Source organism: Amblyomma americanum, chromosome 10 (genome assembly GCF_052857255.1).
Source record: "Amblyomma americanum isolate KBUSLIRL-KWMA chromosome 10, ASM5285725v1, whole genome shotgun sequence".
In the NCBI taxonomy this organism is placed as follows: domain Eukaryota; kingdom Metazoa; phylum Arthropoda; class Arachnida; order Ixodida; family Ixodidae; genus Amblyomma; species Amblyomma americanum.
Genome location: NC_135506.1, coordinates 15,470,767 through 15,490,333, shown reverse-complemented (window position 1 = coordinate 15,490,333; position 19,567 = coordinate 15,470,767). Strand labels below are relative to the sequence as shown.

General features: G+C 44.6%; 2 protein-coding genes across 10 annotated transcripts in view; one reads left to right on the top strand and one right to left on the bottom strand.

Moving 5' to 3' along the window:
* The window catches only part of LOC144106880 (uncharacterized), an 87,984-nt gene that overhangs the window by 6,449 nt on the left and 61,968 nt on the right, over nucleotides 1-19,567 (bottom strand). For 2 of the 4 annotated variants that reach the window (XM_077639828.1, XR_013309149.1), the window contains one exon: nucleotides 14,126-14,242. In XM_077639828.1, the coding sequence (XP_077495954.1) occupies nucleotides 14,168-14,242 (75 nt within the window). In that variant the 3' untranslated portion in view covers nucleotides 14,126-14,167. Of the gene's footprint in view, nucleotides 1-9,895; nucleotides 10,000-11,667; nucleotides 11,863-14,125; nucleotides 14,253-19,567 lie in introns of those variants that run through there. The other 2 variants (XR_013309148.1, XR_013309147.1) reach the window with 2 other exon arrangements.
* Nucleotides 4,614-19,567, top strand: part of LOC144106878 (uncharacterized) — a 52,153-nt gene continuing 37,199 nt past the window's right edge. Inside the window, exons 1-6 of one of the 6 annotated variants that reach the window (XM_077639822.1) lie at nucleotides 4,614-5,590; nucleotides 7,393-7,627; nucleotides 10,215-10,264; nucleotides 11,686-11,734; nucleotides 16,143-16,279; nucleotides 18,634-18,737. In XM_077639822.1, coding sequence (XP_077495948.1) covers nucleotides 11,711-11,734; nucleotides 16,143-16,279; nucleotides 18,634-18,737 — 265 coding nt within the window. In that variant the 5' untranslated portion in view covers nucleotides 4,614-5,590; nucleotides 7,393-7,627; nucleotides 10,215-10,264; nucleotides 11,686-11,710. The other 5 variants (XM_077639821.1, XM_077639825.1, XM_077639824.1 and 2 more) reach the window with 5 other exon arrangements.

The following is a 19,567-nucleotide window of genomic DNA, read 5'->3' as shown; positions in this document are numbered from 1 at the left end:
AATAGATATTCACAACTGTCATGTCTCAACAAGCTGCTGGCAGTGGTCTGGTTGTCATTGAATTGCCAGCTGCCAAAAGGGAGCACAAATCCTAATGCACTAAAACGTACCTTGAATTTCGATAGAGCTAGCAGTGCTTTGTAGTTTGTTTTTATAGAGTTGCAGCGACGTTTTACACCTTGCAGCGTACTGTCAAGCGGGTGCATCTTTGCTTTTTTCATTTTGCAGTGGGGAATAAAATGGGTGTTTTACAACAGTTGCAGCACCTTGTCGTTTGAGCTACTGTTTCTACCTTACAAAAATGATTGTGCACACTGTCGAGTGTGCTGTGCAAAGGAGCACTTTGGCACTGCTGCTGTAAGAATAGGGCTCTAGAACTTGAGGAAAGCCATTTTTTGGGAAGCATGAAGTGGTGGGAATATAACCTAAACAAACTGGGCCGCTGGCCACAACAGGAAGAAAGCACGGCTTGCTAGGTGGTTGAGTGCATCACAGTTGATGGGGTAAAACTGGCATAAAAAGACAACACAAAAGAAGTGGACAGGATGCTGCTTGAGTTGCAAATGACTTTAGTCTTTGACCAAATTCCACATAGACAAGTACACGCTTGTGCCAGAACCAGTTCAACCCTAACATAACAAATATAGCCGGCACATGCAGCAGTGGCGTAGCCAGAAATTTTGTTCGGGGGGGGGGGGCTCATGTTTTAGCGTGGCCTCCTCATAGAATTTGTGAAAGGATCAAACGCAACAATAATAACTGCATCGCCATTGCCATTGCCATTGACAATGCCATTGTGTATTAGATAACGCTACGCACTGTCTGGACAAGTGAAATAAGTATTTTTTAAAATAAAAGAATGTATTCGTATGTATTAAAAATCATGGCAGACATGATTACAAAACATAAAACTGAGCTGGGGACAAGACACAGGAGAGAAGCAAGCAGGACGAGCTTGTCCCCCTCTGGAAAAATGTTGATGGGGGGGGGGGGGGGGGGGGGGGGGGGGGGCCTGTTCCGGTGTTCCTGCGACCAAGACGTAATATGAGAATGCAGTCGTGAACATTGCAATGGCCATCCCAGAGAAGAAAGCACATCCGCCATGCTATTGCAGAAGTCATGATAGCACTCCAAATTTTTGTGTTGCCATGGTGCTTGCTCGCAGAAGAATGTAGCTGGAACATGACTTGCTGGAAGCCTGGGTGTTTAGTAAAAGTTAACTGTGTTGCCCATTTTTCTCACAGATGAATAATTCTTGCCAGCACTATTTGGAATGCATTTTGTAGGGATTAAGTTTGTTCTGGCACATGCATGTACTTGTCTCAGTGAAATTTGGTCAAAGTATAAAGTGGTTGAAACTCTGGAGCCATTCTGTCTGCTCCTTATTTTGTGTTGTGTCCTTTAATGCTGGCTTAATTTTATTTGCCAATCAAGGGGAGATTGACTGGACAATACCGATAGTCGCGAAGGGAGGGAGCAAATTCAGAATGCAGGCAGAGTAAAATTTTGCACTACAAAACTGCAAACTCCGGATTAATATCCACCAAAAGTACAAATATATAGAAAAACAGTGGAAGTGACAGCTTGCATCTACAAAAACCTAATTCAGTCACACCTAAAAACAAACGATAACCGGGACACAGTTGTGTTGAGCAGATCACCTGAGCAGGTGCAGATACCAGTCAAAGCAGAAATCTGGGCTAGTTGGTTAAATCTGTTAAATGAAATCTGGGCTTAAGTGCTAGTCTTACGTTTATAATGAATAGCAGATACCAGATGCGCGGTGAACTCAAAAGTCTCAGCCTGCCGGACACAAAACGGAACCTGCTGGCTGCGTACCGTACCGTACGTGGCTCTGGAGCTCGTACCGATCATGCGCTTCAGCGCAGGTCTCCGGGAGAGAGATCGCTCAGGCTGTTGCACTGTGCATCGCAGGCCCTCCGGCTAAATCGGGTTGAAACACAAACATGCCGAGCCCGACAAGCGGCGGTTTCAGCTACGAGGTCAACTGTGCATATAGACTGTAGGCACGTCGGAGCACAGGAAAACGAACAGCAGCTAACGGAAGCGCCGGAACTCGAACAAAGCTCGCAAAGTTTGCCCAATAATAGGGTCGGTATAACTATTATTTCCCGAATCAATTCCATTTTTGAATTTCCCGCTCTCCACTATTGGCTGAAGCGATGCCACGCTCTAGGCTTCAGCCAAGACTCGTCGTGGCGCGATTTCGGCCAATGATGAAAGGCGGGAAATTCATAAAGACCTTGGAGACTGTTACCAAAACGTTGGTTTTTAGGAAAAGGAAATGGGACCCGCCGCGGTGGCTCAGTGGTTAGGGCGCTCGGCTACTGATCCGGAGCTCCCGGGTCCGAACCCGACCGCGGCGGCTGCGTTATTATGGAGGCAAAACGCTAAGGCGCCCGTGTGCTGTGCGATGTCAGTGCACGTAAAAGATCCCCAGGTGGTCGAAATTATTCCGGAGCCCTCCACTACGGCATCTTTCTTCTTTCACTCCCTCCTTTATCCCTTCCCTTACGGCGCGGTTCAGGTGTCTAACGATATATGAGACAGATACTGCGCCATTTCCTTTCCACCAAAATCAATTTTAAAAAAATGGTGCAGTATTTCTCTCACATATCGGCTGACACCTGAACCGCGCCGCAAGGGAAGGGATAAAGGAGGTAGTAAAAGAAGAGGTGGCCGTAGTGAAGTGCTCCGGAATAATATCGACCACCTATGGGTTATGTAAATAGTGTATTTATCACGTCTCCCTCCATCATTTCTTACTGACCTCTCTTCTTCAAACTGCCTGCTATCCTTTATTTTTGCTGCCCCAGCTCAGGTGCCGCCGCCGTAGTGAAGGCAGGTGCTGGGGTTAGCAAAAATCTTTTACATTCCTTTTTGTTTACATTCCTAGAATACCGGATCAGTACCCGCCGCTGTGGCTCAGTGGTTAGGGCGCTCGACTACTTATCCGGAGTTCCCGGGCTCGAACCGGACCGCGGCGGCTGCGTTTTTATGGAGGAAAAACGCTAAGGCGCCCGTGTGCTGTGCGATGTCAGTGCACGCTTTCATTCCATCCTTTATCCCTTCCCTTACGGCGCGGTTCAGGTGTCCAACGATATATGAGACAGATACTGCGCCATTTCCTTTCCCCCCCCAAAAAAAATTATTATTATTATTATTATTATTATTAGCCGAGCGCAAAAAAAATCAAACTATATTTGACTTGGCTCGACTCGGTCTGAAACGCACTTCGCGAGATGTATATGGTGGTGGTGGTAGTAGTGGTCAGGTGTGGTTAGCGCGGTGAAGTGACATAATTGCTTCATGCAAATTATTATAGTAACTCTCTAAAAAACTATTGATTCTATTGACGTAACGATTTGAACGCTTGTCACTGCCTGTCATGTGCGTTTATGGTCAGAGATATGGTGGGAGCAACGTTAGGTGAGAGAGGGTCAGAAAAGTCACAGACGTCACAGACGCGGCAAACGCGCACCCGACCGAGCACGAGTCTTACTACGTGCTCGGTTCTTACTACGTGCTCGGTGCAAGGTAGATGTACTTTAAATCCGCCTTGCTCGGTGCACGTATGATGGCATGGCATATGGACCTCCTGCATGTTTGTAAACAAACGAGGTGGCGCTGCAGTCGCTAGCGAGCTCGTGGTAGGCAAAAGGTCGGGGAGTGGCGTCACGGATAGGTGTTGAGCGCGGGTTTTCAAGGCTTGTGGGCGCGTTTCCAGTTTGTGCGAATCATAGCAATGGTCGATGCTTCCAACTTAGTAATTTGTCGAAGTACACGAGCTCGCGTTGTCCACGTGCGGCCTATAAAGAGAAATAGTTTGCCACTGTGTATTGTATATATGGTTAGTAGTAAACATGTAGAAAGCATTCCTGCCGTTTTTTTTTTATTATGCGCTAGGCATTGAATAAAACAAGTTTTGACACTCTCCACTAGCCGGAATGATTTTAGTTCGGGACAGTAGTGAGGGGAAGTGCTGGCGTTGTTTCGTCGAAGCAGACATGCGCTCATCGTCTGCTGACATACGTACGTGTCGCGCTGCGCGAAAAGTGGGGACAGCGTCGTGTCCCCGATCTCCTGTCTCGCTTAGCGCTGTTTTTAGCCGCATGACCACGCACCAGCCAGGCCGACTTGTCCTCTTGTTAAGCTGGTCGATTTGGTGAAAATTTTTGATTTCTAGAATTATTTTCTCTCCTAGCCCTGAAGTCTAGTTTCGTGACGAAAAATTATAGCAAAATATTGAGTACAAATTAATAAATTACGCTTTTTAGAAGTGTGGTCGTCAAAAATTGTGAGGTAATTTCTTTGATTTCAGTGCCGCATTTCTTTGACCAAAGCGAAAGCGAAGATGCCATAAACGAGGGAATAAACTTTAAGGTTCGTTTTCTGACCTCTCACATTTTCTGCGACTGGATCACTCACCTTCGTAATTCGCATGAAAATCAAATGATTCCATTTGTCGCAAACTATTCCTGAGACGTTGAGGAGCGTAATAAATCTCTCGATTTTTTCCCACGAGCTCGCTAGCGACTGCAGCGCCAGCTCGTTTGTTTACACCCGTCACTGTTGCCATTTCCGTCTCTTTTTGCACATTTTCCTCAATGGCTTCTTCGGTCCGCTGGGGTCCCAAATTCAGCGAAATGGGCCGCATCGTGGCCGATGAAGCGGTCCAGGAAGAATTCGTGAAGTCGCTTCGTCTCGCACCGCGGTCATCTGCAGTGCGACCCCCCCAGCCGTCCACCAGCTCGGGAGGCCGCCCGGCGAAATCCGAGTACTGTTGCATTTGTGGAGAACTGGGGTTCAATGACGACAAGCCGGACTGCGTGGGGGAAGTTGTAACATTCTACCGCGTCTCATCTAAGGGGAAGCGGGCGCAGTTCCGGTGCAACATATGCCGCAAACAACTGTCGCAACTGCACGGCACCACTGCGTTGCGAGGGGGTGCTGCTCTGCGAGCTTTTTTGCCCGCAAGGACCCCCTAGGCCGCCCCAACGTGAAGCTGCCGAGGTCAGCTGTGCTGTACCTTACCTTCTGCATGGCGAAGGAAATATCCATGAAAGTCGCCAGAGAAATGCAGAACGGTGAGGTATTGTGGAATTTTGCGCGATGGCTACCGCATTCCCGAGTGTGCATGTCACTCAGCAGAGACAGTTGCACTGCGACAGCGTTTACTGACATGGCAACTGCAACGAGGATTTAGACCACGAACCTCGGGCCGACCGAAGTCGCGACGAACGCACCGCGCAACTGGACGCACTGCACAATGAGGCGAAAAACTCTGACAAAGCCACCACGAGCTACTACGTGATTCCGTACACAAGGCCAGCCGTTGAATGGAGAACGGCGCTCAGCACAGCGTTGCAGAGGTGGCACGAGTTCTCGAAAGACAGGTGGGACCTTCGTGCAATTAGTGACAGTAGAACGGCACTTCGAGAACTACGCAGCCGGACGTGACTGGAACTTTTGGATCGAAACTAACCGGGAACCGAGGCTGAGTTTTCAGGAGCGGAAAACAACATTGGAATTGATGCGACTCTCATGGACGGCTCCTGTGACAATGACGGCAAGCATTTTTCGGCATCGTGACAGAATGCCATCCTGGCATATCAGACTACAGGAAGCATATACAATAATTTGACTCGTGGCTAGAGGAAATAGTTACTCCTGCAAGCTTAAGTTCACAGAATTAAAGCATCAGCTTTCTTGCTCACTGGTTCAGCCGTCTTCATTGTGTGCCATGCATTTGCCCCAGCATGGCTCGAAAACGGCTGAGGTTGATATTAGACTTGCAACTACCGCAAACTGTGGGCCAGCCATTGATGCGGGGCCAAACAAACAACAACAAGGAGCTTGCATCACGAGCATGATTTGTAATGAACGGCTGCGCAAATCGGGACACAGACAAGAAAGAGACACCACATGCGCACTTGCACATGATTTGTAGTTTACCGATGTGCAAGAGCAACAACAAGTCTTCACAGCTTATGCAGGGGGCAAGCCCCAATCCATACCTTTTGTCAACACTGCCTTATTCACTAGCCCTCTGAATGAGCTTGGACTATGCGCCCATGTGCAGAACACAATTGAGCTGACTGACGACTATCCCAATTGCATGTAGCTGTATAACAGCGTCAAAGTCCACGGATAATTCATACAATTGCATGTAGCCATACAACAGCGTCGAAGTCTAGAGACAATCCATATGGGCACGTATAGGGAAAGGCTGAGGGAAGGAATCGTTTAATTCGCCATATCAGTGTATGCATCACTTGTCATTATGTTAGAACCATCACACCATGAATCAGAGCCTAAGTACTTGATGGGGGCTACTGATTTTTTAATGCAAAAACTGTGAAGCAAGCTTGCTCAAAGCTCAAAGTTGATATGTGCATCTGTAAAATAGCAGGCTTGCTGTGCGACCTGAAAAAGATTTTTTCAGGTGTTATCCTGCAATGCTTGAATTCAACCTGTAGGGAGGGTACGAGAACACTGTTTATGGCTAGCCCCTAGTGATGAAAATGCTGGCTTGCACAAGTGAAGCAAGACAGTTGGGAGTGCACTGCTGCTGCTGCTGCTTGTGTTAGCTATGCGAGTGCCATTTTTCTTTTACTTTGCTGTTTTGTGTGCATGCACGAGGTTTGATTATTTAACTTCTCCTGCTTTGAATCATAGCATTGTTGTGAGTGAAGCATCTCTTTGCTCCTTGACAATCATTTGTGCTATATTCAATTTCACACTGGCAGTGAATCATCTCTATATGTCCGATTATTTGGGGAATTTCTGTAGCAAAAAATGAACTGCGACCATATTGCTGACTTTTCTTACAACGTAAAAGGGTAATAGTCGAATGCAGAGGCTTTGTTCATGGTTTCTGTCTAGTGGGTTTTCTGAGAACGAACACAATTTCATGGCTGAATTCTATATCTGGGTCTAGGAGTGGGTGACCATTGCGAGTGCTATCAGCATTCTCGTGCACCTGTAGGACATTTCCTTTCATTAACGGTGCTTTTATCCCTTTAAGCATTCCTCACGACCTTCTTGTCTGGCGCGTGCTTTAATGCTGGCTCAGTTTCATAATTTTTATAACCTAATTTTTATGTGCTCTTTCTGAATTCATGACATGCTTGTCTCGGTTAAGCATGTTTGCACGGATTTTACGCAACTAGGGCAGTTGAAGCTTCACCGATGATTAAGCAGGTGCAGGCTGTGGTAAGGTCACCTGCTTGGCTAAGTCACCTACTTGGTGCTGATATTGCAAGAGAAGGATCTGAACCGCTGAAGGGAAACTTATGGATTTTAGTTTTTGATATTTTCTGACTGGTCTAACTGCTTGCGGAAGAACTTAAATTTTCTACATTTTCCAAGCTTGCAGCACTTTTGACTGCAACCTTCTTTGCAGCACTGGGGCTCTTTTGGTCTGCGATGTCAAGGACAGCCTGGCTTACCTACACCTGCGATGAGTGAGGATGGCAAGCTTAATGTCGATTTATGCTGCCTACAAACCTCGGACTTATTAGGCTTTAAAGTGGGCCATGCTGCTGTAGGAGTGGTTACTTAAGTGACGGCAGTGACGATGCGTGGACTTTTGTACTTTTCCCAGGTTCGTAAAGTTCCTTTTGATTTTACAAGCGCATACAATTATAGTGTTTCCTCTGTTGTTGCAAGGGTGTTGCACTACAGTTTCGTCTTGAATAGTGAGCGTCACTCGTTGGTGTGCTTTTCAGTTCAGTTAATATTACTGGGCTTGTGAACACACTATATTAAATCAGCTAAGAGATGCACTGAAAATTTGAGTGTTATGGTCAGGGCTGTAGGTGAAGAGCAGCCTGATAGAGTAAACAAGGCTGCTAAAGTGATTAATCAGTGTCTGTACTCATTTGCAACAGATATCAAAAACGATGTTATGTTGAAAAGCTCGAACATAAAATTTTGCATTCTGCTTGAAGGAATACGGAATTCTTTGTATAGTCGGGTGATTTAAAGACGATGTGATGTTCTTTAACATGAGCCGGTTGAGTTAAAGGATCAGGACAGTCAGTACTGCAAAGGATACTAGCAGTTTAAGAAAAACTGAGAACTCTTATCATGTTCCCTGCCAGGTGTGGAGGAGGCTTGACGTTGGTAGTGTAAGAAGTGCTGTCTGCCCTCAGTGTTCTGTGTTCGTGAGTTAACTTGGTCTTCACCTTCTGGCCAATTGATAAGCTGACACAATACCAAGCTGCACTGTCAGTATACATCTGTACCATGCATATTCTTCGAAACAACACAAGTCGATTGACTCCGCGTGTGTCATGCTATGAGTTTGATATGAGGGGGTGCTCTTTTTGCCCTTTTTCTAAGGCGCCGCTGTTGTAATGGTAATGGGACAGCTTAAAAACGGATGTGCTAGTGGGGTTCGATGGCATTCAGATACCATGTGCCGCATGCGTGCCTGCAATCTCACTTGTGTTTGTGTTCACATCGCTGTAGCCTATGTACACTGGTTGCACTGCATGTAAATAATGCTAACCATAGCAGTGGTGATATGTAGGAAGAATAGTTTGGCATGTTTTCTTTGCTTTTTTATTATGTTAATTTATTTACAAAAAAAAATTGAAGTATTTCTGAAATTATAACTGACAAGGGGCCTTTGTTAAGTTCTAATCCTACCATTAAAGATATAAGTTCAGAATGAAAAGCGCATTTTTATTTTTCAACGCTGCTCTCTCCGAACATTTATGCATGTCACGCATTGCACTCCAAGTTCTAAAACTGTTAAACAGAACAAAAAAAAGCATTTTTATTCTTCTGACGGTTGCATTTGCGTGGCTGTTTCAGCTCATAATTCTCGAGGAAACTTCGGCATTGAAAACTCATCTTTAAATATCAAACTAGGAGGATAGCTTGGGTGGTCGTGAACTTGAAACAAACCTTCAATGAAAGCTTCTTGTGCAGCACGGGATGAGCTGGCGAGTTCTTTCAAATTTTGTTGGTGTCATCATTACACTTACATTGAGATCATGTACTCCTAGCTGTGTTTTCTTTTTATTAATATTATTTCCGGTGTCAACAGATTGGGTACTCAGCATTAACAGACCTCGGCATACTCAAAAGTGAGTACAGGATAGTTTTGTGTGGTCCGGTATGTGGAGTTTAATGTCATGAAGCTGTGCATGGGAAATGCCATCATGGGGGACTTCGGATTAATGTTGAACACCTGCGGTTCATTGGCATGCACTGACATTGCGCAGTTCATGGACATTTTTGCATTTAGCCTGCATTGAAATGTGGCAGCTGTGGCCGGGATTTGATACCACGACCTTGGGCTTTGCAGCCGAACACCATAACCGCTGGGCCAACACTGCAGTTGCGAGATAGCTTTCATGGGCCCAACATTAACCCCGTAATCCCTGGCTAATCACATGCAGAAATTTAATAATTTGTGGCAGTGTTATGAAAGCTGCATATTCCTTAACGTTTAGCAAAGCAAAGTGTCAGTTCCCAGGGGTGCAGGAGGCCCACTAGAAGGTTATGCATTGCTAAAGTTAGCCCCGCGGACAAAACAACCAAAGTTATAGTGGTCATACCAATGCACTGGCAGTGCTAATTATTAGATTCTTGCAAATGCTCGCTTCATCCGTTGAGAACTGTGGCACAAAAGCGGCTGAACCGCTGTAATTGCTAACAGGACTGTGCTGAGGCTCTTTCAGGCGGCGGAGCCGCGTATGTACGAGCCCCAAAGAAACTATGCTCTTTTGTTGGTTTCCGCTTTAAGACTGCTTTATTGAGAAAGGTTTGTACAAAAGTAGAAGACAAGAAAACACATACAAGAAAAGGGGGGAAAGGGAGCAGGGAGCTGTTAGATAAAGAGGGAGGCAAAGAGGATCACCTGGTCTGGTGTCGTCTTGTCGCCTGGGGCTCTACTGGAGGTCCTTTTCACCCATTTTTCTCCTCCATTTTCTGTGTTCCTTTGTTTGCTTTGAGGGCCACTTCCTATTTAGTACAGGTAGGTAGCAGACTGTTTTTGAACTTAACTATTTTATATTATATGCACCTGAATATGTGTACACAGTTGTTATTCTTAGAGATCAGGTAATTACAATTTGATAATTATAATTAGGCAGTATTTTTAACGCAAAGGCCAATGATGAAAAAATGTTGAAAGTTGACAACTTGTGTCTGATGTTTTCATTGCCTGTGCATAACAGGGTCAGTGCGTGATCCCGTGGCAACATGAAAAACTGCAATACACTTACTGGTCACTGGTAAATCTTATAATTAGCAGTTCATTTCCTCACTTGTGATTTATTTTATTTATTTAGAATACACCTCAAGGTATTCCCATACAAATATTAGGCTCAGAAAACTTGAATCCAGAGGTTTTTAGAGATCATTTAGTGTTCCCTGCTGCTTCTAATATATATATACTACTTGAACACTTGCATTTCTTTTTGAATTTGTATGCAGACTTCTGCATAAATATGAAGGTTCAGACGTAATTTCTCTAGTCTTGTCCAAATGTCCCTGAACACCTTGATGTCTTGATGCAGCCAATGCTCAGACTTCTTTTGTTGTGAGCATTTCAGCTTGCTAGCCAGAGGTGTTCCCTGCATGTGGAAGCTGCCTTCCAATTAATGAGCATATCCAATTCACTCCTTTCTCTTCCCTGTTGGTTCTTTTGGAACCACACCAAGCGTGGCCATAATGAAGGTTCCCAATCCCTACAATGTGTCTACAAGAGCACAGTTATTTCTTTGTTTAAATGTTCCTCAAACTCTAATTAACTATTTAGCATTTTTATCCTTTGTATTGCTCACTTCACTGTCTCAAGTCTTGTCTTAAGCTTGTTTATTAGACTCCAGGTCTTGGCCATATATGTTGATACTAGCAGGATATTGCTGTTGTATACTTTCCTCTTGAGGAATATCAATAACTTTGTGTTCATAATTTTAGAGTGTCTGCTAAAATCTTTTCAGCCCATTCATGTTGTTGTGCTAATTTCGTTCTTTCGATCATCCATATCTGCTGGCACTGGTTGATGTTTTTCCTCGCTACATATTGCAAAGTGTTCTTTCTTTGCCAAGCTTTACTTTAGTTTGCTTCATGGCAACTTTTGAACCTATCACTGTAGGCATAAATATTAATGCAAAGTAATGTAATGAGAAGCCAATTTGCCACTTGGTGCTGTGGAATGCTAATTCAGCAAGAATAGCAAGAGCTCGTATTAACTCACATGCACGACCTACTGGTTCTGTGTTGGCCAAATGTATTTTAAGAGTCTTTTAATAGTTTTTGGATTTTTTTCATTTGATTTTATTTCCTTGTGCATGCTTTTGCTAGGGTTTAAGTATACTTTTATCCTTTCTTTCAATGTACTACGTATACTTTTATCCCTTCTTTCAATGCACTGTCAGCAAGAAATGAAATGCAAACAAGACAAATGAGTCACAAACAGTAAAATAAGAAGCTCTTAGCCAGAGGAGACTTAATACTAGCAGAGGGAAATTACATTTCCAGAGTGCGAGGACTCTTCTTCAGAAGTGTTAGTCAAACTCTCTTCTATTTGCTCCCCAGGAGCTAATATGTTAATTTTTTTGTGTTGACACCTTTTTGTGTTTGCATCTGTGTTTGTCTGCACAGTTTAATTCCAAACATCCTTACCTTTTTGTGCGTTTGCAGGTAGCACGCTGGGTGGTGCTTTCTCATGTATACCATGCTCCAGCTGATGGTAGGTTTTTTGGAAACAAATGCAAGGCGTATATGGTGCTCTTGCTCAGTGTAGCTGATCAGCGAGAGATGGCTTGAAGTGTGGAAGCTCGATGACGCATTGCTGGCTCATTTTGTGCTAAAGGGCAGCTGCGGGGGATAGCTCGGTGTTAGTGCCTGTGTCAGAAAACAGAATGCTTCTTACTGTGACAGAGATAAATGCTACATTAGTTGACTGAAGATAATATTCCAGATTATATTTTCTTTCGCTATTTCACAAGTAAAGTGCAGCATAGCAAAGGGTTTTCTTTCTGCTTTGTACGCTCCTCCCTGTAATCTGTCTTTGCCTTAGCAAGCACACCAGCTCCGTCACCGCCACTGCTATAGAGAAATTATCCCTTTTGCCTTGGCTGTGAGGCATAGCTGCAAAATTAAAAAGAAAAAAAGAGAACAATCTGCTTGTTGGTTACGCAGGGTTAACAACACTTGTAGCAAGCTATGGGCAGGTGCACTGCAGGGCGAGACGCATGTCAAACCAGGTATGGATGCTCAATCCACAGTGCCGCTGCACTTTAGTGGTGGGTGTTGAATCACTCGCGGTGCAGGTGTTCACTTGCATAGTTTGCTCACTTACAAGCAGATCGAGGTGACAGATTACGGGAGTGTATACTAAGCGGGAGTGCGCAGGCACTGCACAAGCGAAAGCACATCTTCGCTGGTGCACGTCTTGCATGTGCCCTGTCGCCGTTGCTTGCTTGAGGTGTGCCTACCAAGAGACAGAGTGAACGATGGCGGTCCTTGCCGCACAACCTCGTCACATCGCATTTTTTTTTTTTTCGACACGGATTTCACTTCTAAAATTGTTCGCAGCACTTGGACTACCGCGAGGAAAGTGCAGAGTAAGGATAGCACCATTGTCGACAGATGCGCTCGCGCCCCTGAGATTGCTAGTCAAAGATCACACCTTTCGTTTTCATGCCAGGAATCTTTAAAAATGCCACAGTATTGTTAGCAAGAAAGATCACAGCATTAACTCGGATATTGCACTGTTTAAAGTTTGCACACAAACTTTTATTGTTTGGATGTATTTAGACTGGGAACAGTAGATATTTCTTTCCTTAGTTGCAGCTAGTCACTCAAGTGGCATCTGTTTATTGTTTACATTTTGTGTCTTAACCTCAAGTGTGTGCTTAGCTAGTTTCTTAGGAAGATGAAAAGTCTCGGAATCTTATTGTGCTGGTCAGAATGAGTTGAGCTGCTGTTGTCAAGGCAGCTTGCAAGTCATGCTTGTCCATTAGATTATGAAATGATGTATAGTAAATGGTCAGCAATTTTTTTAGTTGTAGTAGAAGAACTTTTTGCTGACCGTGAGTAAAAGAACAGCACTTGAAAGGATAGGCAGCTTTTGTTTCGATAAATATGATCAGGAATCTAAGCTATGAGTGCAGACATTTATTTTGTCAACATAGAGCACCACCAGTTGGTGGGACAGAAATTTTTGATAGGATTTTTGGCTTTCGCATTCCAAATCTCATTTAGATAGAATGCCGAGGAAGATACTGGTGATAGGCGGCACTGTTGCAAAAAGGACGTGAACATCAGTATCTTCTCTAAAAATGACATGATCTTCAGCAAAAAATGACAGTGGTGCTGTGCCATGTTATTCTAAGAAACACCATCTCTTGTAAAAAGGGAGAGTGGTATATTGATAGCAATATAATAAAAAATAAGGCAAGATGAGGCGGGGCAATGTGATTTGCAGCAGCCTGATTTGCAGCAGCCTGCCCTGTTCGTAAGTTCAACTATTATTAATAGAACTTTACTAAGAGTACAGCTTTAATAAGTACAACATTAATAAGAGTGGTATGACTTCAGCATGAGGAAGAGACATGATGCTCACTTTAGATACTAACAAGCCATCCTTGGTGAATATTGTGGTGCAACTTTACTTTCTCAGAGGGCATTTGCGAACAAAATTTGGAAACACTAGCATGGACTATACTAGTGAATGTGGCAAAACATTAATTGCAAAGGAAACTGTTATGGTTTAATAAAAGGCCGATCGCTTTTGGACAAGCTGAACCTATGGAAAGCTCTTAAACTTCAAAGGAGCTGGCTGATGTAAAGAATTTTGCTGCAGCTTGTGCAGATACACTCCTAGCAGTGTCTGATGAACCGATGCTGATAAAGTACCAAACTTTTTCTTTCCTTTTTGTCCTTTTGCATTGCCCAACTGAAAGAGTTTACAATTTACTTATATTTGGTCCTGAGTAAGTTGATGCTGAGGAAATGAACTTTCTGAAGCCAAGGGAGGAATCAAGGTAAATCTCTGTGACACATTGTATGCTTAGCCTTCTTTGAAAGGCCCCCTATACCTGCCTTATGAGGAATAAAAAAAAAAGCCATTACTAACCTTTCCTTTATGTGAAGCTACTGGTTCAGGAAACTTCTTGCATTACAGCTGTGTGGCTTTATCTCCAAGGCTTTGGGTTTCCACAGTGCCTCCAGTCTCCAGTCCAGTGTCCTCGACCTGGCGTCATCTAGAATAGAAAATAAATTATCTAGGCATCATATTGTTGAGACTTTTTCAGAGCACTGGGTTAGGTCTATCCATGGACTGCGACAGAAATCAGATCGTCGTTCGAGTTTGTGAAAATGCGCACGACACCACAGGACCGCATGGCATGCTTTGAAAACTAGAAGTGTGAAAGGTTCCGGAAAAACGAGTGAGTTTAGCTTATTTGGCTTTTCAATTCTCATGTCTCTGAGCTCTCTTGTGCGCCTAAGGTTACCTCCTGCACTTCCTGAAGGGTGTCTAAAAAACATTCGCTTTTAATGCAATAGCGGTAAGGCTCCCGTTGTGCAGAACGTCCGGCATCAGCGTTGTCGGCATTGTGAGCGAAAAAGCGGGTAGCCCACCTGCCACCTAGGTCACGTGACCTTGAGACGTCGTGTTAATCTGCCCACCAGATTGTGAGCAAACTGCCCCTTGTGACAGGCGGCAGTTAAATTAATGATTGGTCGTGAGGGGCTTCTTGGGTCTCACAAGCCACATCGGTAACAGCCACCTGCCGGGGCAGTGGCGCATCACTTAACCGTCGTACCACTGTGCCAGGAGTGGCATGAGGACTCCCCGTGATCTATGAATGTAAAGTAGAGAATGACCGTGTTTGCAAAGTGATGTGCACAGAGGACCCCAGGCCGCTGAAGGGACCTGTTAATGCTATCGCGTTATACCTTTAAGGCGGAGCTTAAGTGATGTTTTTGGTCAGAGAGCACGAGAACGGTGCTGACTGCCTAACTACGGTCCATGGCACATTCTACGTGGGCCAAATTTTAAAATGGTTTAATTGAAAGGGCAGAAGTTCCCATGGCCTAAAGCACTCACGAGTATGATTCACAGGGTTTCGTGAGGGTGGACAGCCCTGTTGAATTATCAGAAATTGAAAAGATGTTTGGGGCTTAAAAATTGGTCAGCGATCATTATTGAACACCTAAAGACAGTGTCATCCAGTGTCATCCGCAGTTTATGTCACGGCGAGAACTGCAAGACCCTTGACTGCTAAGTAGACTGCTAAACCATCTCATCAACGCAGATTCTGTTGCTAGCGATGAAAAGAGATGCCACACAGGGACCCTACATCTGATAAAGACGTATTCCAAGAAGTATTCCAAGTAAACATTTGATCGTCACCTACAAAAAGTGGAACTCAGAGAAGTGGAACCTCTTTCCAGCCTCCAAACTTGGACACACAGTTGGGACGGGGATAAGAGGAGGTGCACAGGAAGATGCCAGTTGCCGGCTATGCTGCAGCAATGTGGTGTTTTTAAAGTCTCAGTAATGTTATGCTCATGCTTTAAAAAAAAAAAAGAAAAGAACAACGAGAAGGTTGTGCTGCGCGATTAAAATGTTGCCAGATAGCAAACAGAAAAGGAGGAAAAATGGGGCAGAACCAAATGCTTCAGTGCAGAATGCATCCTGCTCTGCTTGTATTTTTCTTCTTTTCGAAAATTAACTTGCTGGTCTTTCTCGTCAGGCCATTCCAGCTCTTTATATTAAATCATGCAAGGCATTTGGCCATGCCTTCTCGGATAAGAGGTTCAAGCTGTTGTCTGTGCCAAAAGTTGGTCATGGTTTGGCTACTGGTTGATTGCGGAACCAGATTTGCACATTGTGCTCACGTAGCTTTACATTTATGTACTGACAAAATGCCCTTTTCATGTGTAGCATGCGTCGTAAAATTTTCTAGGCTAATGTCTTTGTTGCCGAACTGGTGTTGCACTTGTGTCTTGGATAATTATTTCCACAACCTCAACTGTCTCCTCCTTGGTGCCTTTATTCTCAAAAGGGGCAAGTGGCAGTGACCATTGGTGTTGCTTCATGCCCTTTTCAGGGATGGGTGCTTTGGCCACACTTGCTCTTGTGACAGATGGCACATGAACAGGATGGAGCCTGTCGTGCACAAGACAGACATGGCGAGTGCACAGGACATCTGAAACAGCAACGTGGCTATCTTCGTGCTGGTGAACATGTAACTTGGCCTCGGACAAAATGGAACTGCATGAGGTTCTCAAAACCAATCTATTATTGCATATGTTTTGTTGCATGTTACTTATAGCCAGAGCATGCAGGTGGCGAAGTGAAGATAATGGCTTTGACTTGGTATGGGATGTGGGAAATAAACAGGCCAAGTTGGTAGAAAAACTTGACTTTGTGTATCTATGATTTTTCTTCAGTTCATGACTTTACTGCTAGATAGTTGTGAGGTATTGCAGAAAAACAGCCCAGCACTCCCATATTGCAACCGTGTATTGGTACAAGAAGCTTGAAGTTTTAATGCGGTGGCGTTAAAGGTCCCATTCACCAGAAAATCTGGTGTCAGCATTGTCAACGTTGGCGGCGTCGGCATTATGAGCGAAAAACCACCAGCATGTCCCTGGCAGGTGGTCCCTAGAGAGCAGCCATAAGAGGCAGGTGGGCCACCTAGGTCACGTGACCTTGCAGTGTCATCACAATCTGCCCACCATATAGTGGGCAAGCTGCTCACCGTTGCAGGTGGTGGTTAAAATTAACGATTGGTCGCTCGCGAAGAGCAACCTGGGTCGCACAAGGCCCACCGCCGGGAGCACCTGCCATCGCAGGGCATCGGCGCATCATCGGCGCATCCCTTAATCACTGCACCACTTTGCCTAAAGGGGTTTGAGGACTCCTAGGTATCCATGAATGTAAAGTATAGAATGGGCTTCTGAATATATGGGAATTAACATGTCACAACAGTGCATGCGCACACTAAAACGTCAGAAAAGAACTACATATTTATAGAGATGGTCTTTCTGGGTATTTCAGTAAAATTTGAAAACTCTGCATGGACCCTATAATTTACAAATAATTTTTAAATATCGCTGCTTGCAGTAGCTCGCAACCGATGAGGGTGACACTTCACTGTGGATCCCCTATCTCGATAACGTCATTGGGCAGCGTGGGTGCGATGCGGTGTGGAGGGGTGCTGACCCGGCATGTTTTAATTTTTTTCTGGCCGATATCCTCGGTGTTAATGAAGGCTCACCCAAACTGCCCACTGATGTCATTGGGGTAGGGGATGCCCACTGAGCTGTCACCCTAATCAGTTGCGAACTACTGCGATCAGCGATTTTTAAAAATTATTTCTAAATTATAGGGTTCACGCAGAGCTTTCAAATTTGACTCGAATACCCACGAAGACCATCTCTAGAGATCTGTTGCGCTAGAATATGCCTGCAGAAATCATTTCAGAGCCCCTTTAAGTAAGCATTGGCTCTATTCTTGTGATGGAAAGAAAGGTAGGGAAAAGAAATACTAGGAGATTAAACACTAGCATCCATTGGCACGTGTAATAGGGTTTCATGCACACAGCATGTACTGCTTCCAGGCATGCGTGATACCTCTAGGCATTAAACAAACAAAGAAACAAATGTACAAAAGCTTCTCAGAAATAGAGTACAACAAAATACTCAGACTCTATCTCTGTCTAGATGAATGCACTTCTTAGCATGTCACAGGTACAGATAGCTTGGTACATACTCTATGTGGGCATATGGCTATAAAACAAGGCAGTCTTCTAGCAACAAAAGGCATTGTTCTCCACCAAAATATTGATTACTGTTACAGTCGTGAGAAAGAAAACCAGCGGTTTAATAATTACAGTTACCTGTTTCGGTCACTGGAGCAACGTACGAACAGACATAAGTGACACCATATTATCACTAGAATAACCGGTCAAAGCGAAGGCCTAATATTTTTTTCTTCCTGTTTTTTTTCCCCGTCCTCATGTTATCACTGCTGCGACCTATCAGAGGGACGGAGCGAGAGTACGAGTAATGCAGTCTGTCGCACTTGAAATTTCTGCATAAGCATCTGGTAAGGACAACCGCTCTGTAAGGCATGCTGTTTTGAATCACTGGTCAATGGCTCGGTAAAGAGCTGCAATCTTCTGATCACATTGAGCAGTGACACAGTGGAAGGAATGCCAGGGCAATTGCTGTCACCAGGTGCGGTTAGAACAGCGCACACAACGCACATAGTGCACAGAAGTGAAGATAACAACAACCTATGTCCGAATTTTACTTTGGGATACGAGTGGAAGACGCAGATCTCTGTCTGTGAGCACAGTCTGGCCAATGATAGCGACGGATGGTAAAAATGATAAATTATTCTTATTATTCTTATTATTATTTATAATTTATAAATTATAAATTATTGTGCTAAAAATCCAGAGGGCGTAGTAAGACCATGACGTCATGTGCTGACATCGAGTAATTCTCCGCCATTGTGGTGGACGTCTGCGAGTGCTGCGAGATTCGTATTAAGTGGCAGCTCGATTGTGTGCCTATATCTGCTTTTATCATTGAGTAAAGGACCTTTTGATGGCTTTCCACTTGTAGATACAGCATAGATACAGAAGTGAGAACGCAAGCCAGAATGGCCACAATGCGCTCCATGGCCTTCCTGATACATTTGCTGGCTGTTTTCAACGGCGTCGAACTGGGTAAGTTGGTGCTGCCGGAATTCATTCGGGTGCGTGTTACACTTGGACCAAGGCAGGTATACTTAGGACTATTAGAGGGGTATCTGTCCTTGGATGGCAACGCAAGTGAGTGAAAGTGAAAATTGTGGTGTGGGCGGGGGCGGTATGCTGAAACCTTGCAGTTCTGGGTGGGGCAAGCACGAAGTGCAGGCAAACGCGTATATGTATGTTTGGAAAGAAAGCATTCTATAATTTTTTGCCTGATGTGTCTTGCACTGTGCTGGGGCCGGGTGGTAACTAACAAGCAGTGCATGCGTTTTCTGTGTACCATTCATCTGCAGCTTGTTGTAGTATAAAAAGTTTATCGGTGATGTGGAATGAAGCTCGTGTTACGTAACACACCGGTAAATGTAGCATTGAACTTCATTGACCTACCTATCGGTGTAATCTACCTCTGTGTGCCCTATCTGATAGTGTCTAGAAAGAGAAATTGGAACAACTCGACGCGGTGGCTCAGTGGTTAGGGCGCTCGACTACTGATCCGGAGTTCCCGGGTTCGAACCCGACCGCGGCGGCTGCGTTTTTATGGAGGAAAAACGCTAAGGCGCCCGTGTGCTGTGCGATGTCAGTGCACGTTAAAGATCCCCAGGTGGTCGAAATTATTCCGGAGCCCTCCACTACGGCACCTATTCTTCCTTTCTTCTTTCACTCCCGCCTTTATGCCTTCCCTTACGGCGCGGTTCAGGTGTCCAAAGATATATGAGACAGATACTGCGCCATTTCCTTTCCCCCCAAAACCAATTATTATTATTATTATTAACAACTCGAAGCGGCCAACCACAAGCATCTCT